Source organism: Quercus suber, unplaced genomic scaffold (genome assembly GCF_002906115.3).
Source record: "Quercus suber isolate HL8 unplaced genomic scaffold, Cork oak 2.0 scaffold_195, whole genome shotgun sequence".
Lineage (NCBI taxonomy): Eukaryota > Viridiplantae > Streptophyta > Magnoliopsida > Fagales > Fagaceae > Quercus > Quercus suber.
The window spans coordinates 63,642-71,745 of record NW_027069653.1 but is presented as its reverse complement, the minus strand read 5'-3'; the positions used below and the strand labels follow the sequence as shown (position 1 = coordinate 71,745).

General features: G+C 32.4%; 1 protein-coding gene across 1 annotated transcript; it reads right to left on the bottom strand.

Moving 5' to 3' along the window:
* Positions 1–330: 330 nt before the first annotated feature.
* On the bottom strand, positions 331–7,801 carry LOC111983212 (WAT1-related protein At5g64700). Its single transcript, XM_024014883.2, has 7 exons — positions 7,510–7,801; positions 7,339–7,401; positions 7,031–7,147; positions 2,029–2,281; positions 1,594–1,752; positions 1,186–1,337; positions 331–785 (listed from the first exon to the last, which is right to left on the bottom strand). The coding sequence occupies exons 1-7, from the start codon at positions 7,680–7,682 to the stop codon at positions 617–619; spliced, it is 1,086 nt and encodes a 361-aa protein (XP_023870651.1). The 5' UTR covers positions 7,683–7,801; the 3' UTR covers positions 331–616.
* Between the last annotated feature and the right edge of the window lie 303 nt (positions 7,802–8,104).

Sequence of the window (8,104 nt, the reverse complement as noted above, 5' to 3'; positions counted from 1 at the left end):
CTGTCATTTGAGTTTAATGATTTTTTTTTCCATTAATTCACTAACTCTACTCTGCCCATATTGTTGGGTGTCTTCTTGCTACTGGGCTTCCAAAACGAGCATCAACATAGTGTATAATATAGAAAGGAACTAATTGAAATACATGTTGATAATGACATCTTAGGACCCATTTGGATTGAGGGATAAGGAGGGGGAGTAAAAAAGAGTATAGTAGAGTTGAGTGAAAATAGACTAATTTTAGACCCAATTTACTCTACTCTACTCTCCCTCACTTCCCCTCAATCCAAACAGACTATTAAAGTTATCATTTGTGATGAAACTAACTATTCATGCAAGAAAGAGTAATATATATCTATGATACTCTTAAAGTATTATATAATTTTCCTAAAAATCATATGTACATATTACGTTATTAAATTTGTTAGGCTTTAATTCAGCATTACAAACAAGCATAGCTCAGAAAATTGAAAAAAGAAAAAACACAAAAAACATTACAATTTTACAAACATAGAAACAATCTTGATAAAAACCTATGGGAACTTGACCAACTTTGTATTGCCAAGAACCCCCTAAAAAAAACATAAACTAAACTAAACTATAAGACTTGGGCAATAAGTTACACAAATAGAGGTGGTGGATTTTTAGAGGCCACTTCTTCCTTTAGTTCTGAACTTTCTTTGTCTCCTTCAACTGTTAAACTACTCCCACCGTTTCCTTTTTGTTCTCTAATTTTCCCCCACAAAACACTGTATAGCCCTCCAACCAACAAGAGGCCACCCAGAAGGCTACAAATACAAGAAGATAGCGTATATAACTATGGAAACTGAAAGTAATAATAAAATTAATAGTGTCATTCACTATTAATAGAAATTATTAAATAAGTATTAAATGTTGGGGATATTATAAATTTTACTATTGAAATATAAAAAAAAAAATTAATATAGATTTTAAAAAATAATTAAAATATCTATTTATTATATTGTTGAAGAGATATCAAGTTATCAACCACTATTTCTAACCATTTTTATTGAAAACTCAAAAATGAAATTTGCTTTTTTTTTTTAACTCTCAATCTCAGCAATTGAAAGCAATTGCACACAGTAGGGCATTGCACTTGATCTTAATTTGCCCACTTAGACATCAATTTTTGTGGCAAGGATTTGGTATATGTAAAGAATTGATTACCTTCCCAAGCTAATGATCTCGCCTAAGAGAATTGCGGAAGAGAACATTGTCATGATCAGAGCCAATGGTGTAGACATGGCAAGGAAAACTGGTCCTTTCTTCTCAATAACCCATGCTTGCAAGTAGTATGTCAAGCCAGTCACCACAATTCCCTGCCAGAAAATAAATTCAACTAGTTTTGTTAGCTTTATTATGTATAAATTAGTGAAATGATTTGAAATTAATTACAATTAATTCAGTTAATTTATCTGAAATGAAAGTATATATAGAAGAAAGTTTTATAGAGCTATTGGTTGTCTGAAATCGCACAATAACTATGTTATTATTCCGCGCATCCGTTTTGTTTTCCTTAATCTCTTTGGTCTCAAAATAGGGAAATGATTGAAAAAAGTAGTAGTGGAGATTTACACAGTAAGCTACGGCTAGGAGTCTGACATTCCAACCCAGCTTCCATTGATAAGGGTCTCTTTCAAAAGCAATAGCAATGGCAAATGACTGAATGGAGCTCAAAAAACACTGAAGAGTAGTGAAGAGAAGCTTTGGAGGGTAGCTCTTCATAACTGGTGCCTGCATCCATAACAAAAAAAAAAAAAAAGAATAAGTCTACTACTTGGGGGGGGGGGGGGGGGGGGGGTGTTGGGGTGTGTAGAAATTTATATATCTACGCAATCACACACTGTCAATGCTAGGAGTCTTCCACAACTTAAACATCTTTCATGTATGACATATATTACCCATCGAGATCATGTGAATCGGTTACATGAAAGACATTGTTCTTGCTTCACGATAAAATTCTAACAAGGCAAATTTACACCTCAAACAAGAAGCAAAGAATTTACATACCTGCAAAACAAGCCATAGACCCCAAAAGGTGCTGGAAATAAGGAAGAGGAAGCAACCCTTTATCCACGCTTTGTTCGAAGGAAGATGAACAAGGTGATCTTCGAGTTTAGGGTGACCGAAGAGGTGATGTTGGCCCAAGAATTTCAAATGGGGTCCCTTGTAAAAGGCAAGGGTCGCTGCACCGGCTATGCAGAATAGTATACCTGCAAGCTTTGCAACCCCCGCAATTGTCCTTAATTCCAACACCTCCATCCTATATCATAGCTTTCCACATTAAATGAATTATCTATATATTTGAAATGGACTCCTATATACTAATCAAAGAACATAAGCTCTGCATTAAATGATTCTTCTGTGTATTTAAAGTGGACTTCTACTACATACTAAGCAAACAACATAAGCTTGCCTTGGACTTGGAGAAACTAACTTGACTAATAAAATAGCTAATGAATCAGATTTAAATTCTTATTGTGGATAAGAAATAAGATTCTCATTGTTACTAATACGAAAAGCATCCTCCAATATACTATGTTGTCTTACTTAGTATAAATTGGGGGTGTCAATAGCAAATTGTATTGGAAAAATAGAGAGTATGCGTTGTGTAATGGAAAACAATGTAATCTTTTGTAATTGAGCAATGTGTGTTGTAGAATTGTGAATGACAATTTTTCAAGTGATCTCTGAGTATCTTACGTCAAGAGATCTTGGTTTCTTTGAACTTTAATTGTGGGAAATTATAAAGGTTGGGAGATATTTTTTGTATACTCGTGTGTTTAATTTCTCTAAACTGTGGATTCCAGTTAACTGAACTGGTAAAATTTTTGATAATTAAATAAAAGATCTAGAGTTCAATCCTGCTTATACCAAAAACCGATTGGTGTTTTGGTTTGATAATAAAACTATCATCAGGAACGGATACCTTAAGTTAAAACTCTCTCACTTAATCACCTTCTTTTTTCTCTCCAAAAAAAAATAAAAAAATCCTGTAAACTAGTTCTCAAAAAAATAAATAAATAAATAAATCCTCTAAAGTATTTTGGAGTTTCTGTGTATGTGTATTAATGGTGTTAGTTAAGATAAGTGGATAACTTAGCGCATCACATGCATAAAAATTAGGGTGTAAATTTTGCCATTTGACAGTCGGCAAGTGAAAGAATATATTGGTACCCTACCAAGGAGGATGGCGGGGCTTAAATTGTAGTATTTTAACCTTTGTTTAACCATTTCAGCGTGTTTTTCATTTTTATGATAATTCAATTGTTAATAGAAGAAGGATTTGAATATAGGATATCTCTGTTAGAAACGCTAAAGAAATGTCAATTAAGCAACAAGGTTGTTAGCATTATACACTAAATCTGGCTTCATTTTTGCTGTTTTTACCATCTAAAGTTCCTTCTACATGCATCAAGCAGCTGGCCTCTTCTATCCGTTAAATGCGTTCATCCAAAAACAAAATTGAAATGCAAAAGCCATGTTCGACTATGATCAGCGGAAGTGGACAGAGATTTGTGACAAATTGGTTTATGTCATATTGTATTTGTATAGGGTGGTTTTCACACCCATTTGCGCTCCAAGCATTCATCTTATTAATTGATATTAATACAAGGAGAAATATAGACAAAAATGGGGTTGGTCGAGACATCACAACTAATTTTGGTTGCAATGTAAAAAATAAGCTCCATTATAATCCAAGAACATATGCATCAAATTCATTAAAAAGAGAAAAAAGAAAATACACATCTGAATATAAAATCATAGAATAACATATGGCCTTGCTTCTCTGTTGTGGCATATACGAACTTTCTATCTATGTCTTATTAGATATGATACGCCTGTAAATAGAAGATCTTTGCTATAAATATAAATTTTGTCGCTCTTGCAATTTTGTGGAGGTGCCCATAACGTTTTAGAATTTTGCTAGTTTGGGTTGCAATTCCAAAGTTCAATTATGTGGGGGGTATTCATCTCACTAGATATTCCAAAAATTCAAGGGACCCACACATGATGTTTTTCTTGTGTGCCACGGCGAGCAATTAATTCAAGCAGGGAGAAGAGAAAGAATAAAATTTAGGTACAATACTTTAAGTGTAGTACTTTAGATTTTTCTCTTATGATTTAAGCATGTAATTACTTAACTAAAAAAAATATTTTTTCATCTCATGAGAAAAAATTTATATGGTAAAATCTTAAAAGGAGAATCTAAAGAACTACTCTTAAATACTGTACTTAAATCTTGTTCTAAAAAAATGTAGACTCCGCACCTATTAAATGCATGCTCTAAAAGTTAGTAGAAAGGCATGAGGAAGAATTAGGTAAATAGTTAGTATTGTTTTAGAGTTTTCTTCTTGTCTTTTAGTTTGTCTTTTTATAAGAGATTTTGCTTTATATAATTAGAGGAGAGCTTATGTATAATGCATCAATTACATTGAACAAGTAGGATGTAAATACGTGTTTAATTTTGGACATATGTCTGTATTTTAACATGTCTAATACACTAATATATATACTGGCTATAAGCTGTGTCCATACAACTGTACCCATTTTTGTAAGAGAACAATGAAGTAATAATACTTTTACTTCGGATATCATTCTTTTTTGTCTTTTATTTCTTCTTTTTTACTTTTTTACTTTTTTTGTATATATCTCATTCATATGTCAAGCATTATACATAAAAGAAACATTTTTCTATTATGTTAAGAATTTTTGAGGTTTAGTTAAAATGAAGTGTTATATTTATTACATTTTCACGACAAATTTTAGATAATAAATTTTTTTTGGTTCTAATTTAATAATAAAAGTAGGATTCAACAATGGAACGCCAGTTGTTAGCCAAAGCTTGACATTTTACCGCGATCTAAACGTGCATGGCAAATGATGTCATTGGTATACTTGGATTACAAAAATTCGTAGCCTTTAGGTGAACTAGAAACTTAAATACCCAAGAAATATCAGAGAAATCTCAAACTTTTCATTGTAAATTAGGTATAAAGATGTTTCAAGGGTTGAATACCCTAAATATCTTTTCTGATGATAATCATATCATCAACAAAAATAAAGAGAGGAATTTGAAAAATTAAACATGGAATCTCTCTAAATAACAAACACGATTCAAAGTTTGTCAGAACTTCTCAAACCAAGCTTGTGGTGCTTGTTTAAGACTGCAAAAGGAAAGGCAAAGTTTACAAACTTGATTGAGCTTATGAGAGTATCCTAGGGGAGGATGCATGTAAACTTCCTCCTAAGTATTAACATTAAAAAATGCAATTGCTTACATCCATTTGATAAAGAGACCATTTTTAGAAGATGCGATAAAGATGAGAGCCCAAAAAAACTCATTCTTGATATAGATGCAAAGATTTCTTCATAGTCAACTCTTTAGTCTTTACTATATAACCTTTGGCTATGAATCGAGCTTTATAACACTCTACAAATCTAATTAGACGATAAATTATACCTATCTATTCCCCTTTTTCATTTGGGAAATTCAATATGTTTGGAGCCTTGATTGTACTATCCACATATATACTTTATAAGTTGACATATAAATGAAATATATACAAGTTGGTTAGATTATTATGTCATTTCTCCAAGAATTGAGAAGACACAAGAAAATTCCAACAAACATCAAGAGACAACTCAACCAATTGTCACCATGAGATTTTTACGGACACTTTCAAGGCATATCTAACTCAACCAATCCATGCAAAACTAGTTTGTAACTTTTACGAGTGGGATGTTAGAATAACAAAACCACCCACGAAAACTTTACGTATACGAGTGTCGCAATGGAGCTGTATAAGAATTTGAGATTATGCTTTGGAGCATTCATGAAACCAAGATTAAACTTAGGGTTGAAGCATGCCAGCTTAAAAAAAAGTTCATGTCAATATCTAGACATTTATGCGTGAATAATAATTCTTAACAATTCAAATTTAAGATCACTATTGACTCTAGAGTAGAGGTTACTATTTCACTAAATAAGATACAGGAGCGGGGGATTTGAACCCTCACAAGGCTCTTGGCTATGTTCATAATGACTACAAAATTTATTATGAAATATAATATAACCCATTAAGACAAATAATTGTTACAAAATATCTTGTGATTTATTGTCCAATATTTTGTGATTAAGTTTTCATGTAACTCACAAATATTTTAACTGTAGATAAAGGAAACATGCCAACCGTGAAGAATATATAGATTAGAATTATTGAGATACATGTAGAGTGGGCATTGTTATGTCGTGGGAAAATATGCGTTTCTTTGGTGGAGCTTTTGCTTTATAGAGTGGGCATTGTTGTGTTGTGGGAATTGGGAAGATGTGTTTGACTGTTGTACTTGTATCATTGGAGAGATGAGCTAGTGAAACCGCTGCATCGTTTAGATGTATGTTGAATATTCTCACATGTTAGTGAGAAAATACGCCTTTAAGAAGAGTAAGATATTTGTACACCAACCAATCCACATATCAGTAATAGCTATTAGTAATTTTATTATTATGCACATCATGTGTTTATTTTTAAAATTCATATGATTGTGAGTTTCTTACTTTATTATGAATCGTTGAATTATTTTATTATATTTTTAAAAATGTCCATCCAAATCCAACACTTTCCATTTCCATGAAGAAATCTTTTCCCTCTAGCTAATACGGTTTGTAGCCGTATCATCTTGTGCCTTCCCACAAAGTACCCTTAGAACAAAAACAAAAAACAAAACAAAACTTCCATACATTTAGAACTACTACACAGACTTCAGAGCTATCTTATACTCAAAACTTGTAATATATTTGTACGTTTATGAGATTTGTCAGCCCACATACCATGTTATATATATATTTTCCTTTATAATTCAATGTTTACAACAACGAAGATGAGAAGAATCAAATTTTGATTCTTTTCATGAGAGGCAGTAGACGATACCACTAAACTACAAGTTGCCATATTATAGTTTTGGAGAAAAAGAAACATGAATTATAAAATAAGTTACAATAGAACGCTACCTGAGTAATACTGCCAAGAAGAAAGTTATTACTGGAAGGCAGTTTGTAATTGCTGCAGCCAATGTTGCTGACGTATAAACAATAGCTATGCCATAGATATCCAGGCTTAAAACGATCCTGAAATTGGAAAAAAAAAAAAAAAAATGAACAAGACCACGCATGAAAGCTTTTCTTTAAGGTTTTAGTCATGGTTATCCACCAATATGTGGTTATGTAATAATAGTTTTCATTCTTAGCAGGTGACTGCAAAATAATGAAGAGCAAAATTTTGAAGCAAAATGAAATAAATTAAATTAAATAGGACATACCCAAATAGAGAAAGAAGAAAGATCTTGCAGAAGGTCACCAATGATAGGGGCAGCGCCTTTTTCCTAGAGCCCAATATAAAATAACCAAGATTCATTCACCATTTTCATCACCAAATAAACTTAGGGAGAAAAGAAAAGAAAAAAGGATAATATTATTGTTGTTATTAATACCGTTCAAAGAATACGGTCAGAGGAGCTAAGAAAATAGTTGCTGCAGCTTGTCTATAAAAAACAAACACGAAATTGTTCATACCACCATCTAATGCAGCCTTGGACAGCAAGAACATGCCACAATATATTGCTTGTACAAGAATCACAATCAAAAAAGGCTTTTTTTCATTCATTTTTGGTGAAGTGAACCCTAAAACCTAGCTAGAGTCACACTTGTTCAAGTAGTAGTAAGGTAAAAACTAGCTAAATGGCTTATATATATAAATAATTTAAAATCAACATTATTAGTGGACAATATTCAAGGGAGCGCTCCATGAAAAGAACACGTCTCCTATATTATGACGTGTGTCCTGTGTGGTGAAGATACCAAGTTGCTTTAATATTAAGGGGCCACCAAAAGGTGTTAGTGGTGTAACTATTCACCACTCATGCAGAAGTTCCAAAAAATTAGTTGTCCCTCAAGATCAACATGGGTATTTTCTCTTGTAAGGCTTTGGATCCTCTACATTGATATTCTTTCCCACTGTCGTCCATTTTGTCCAAATTTCCAGACAAGTATACAAAAGACAAATGGGGCATCATGTAAATAAGTACG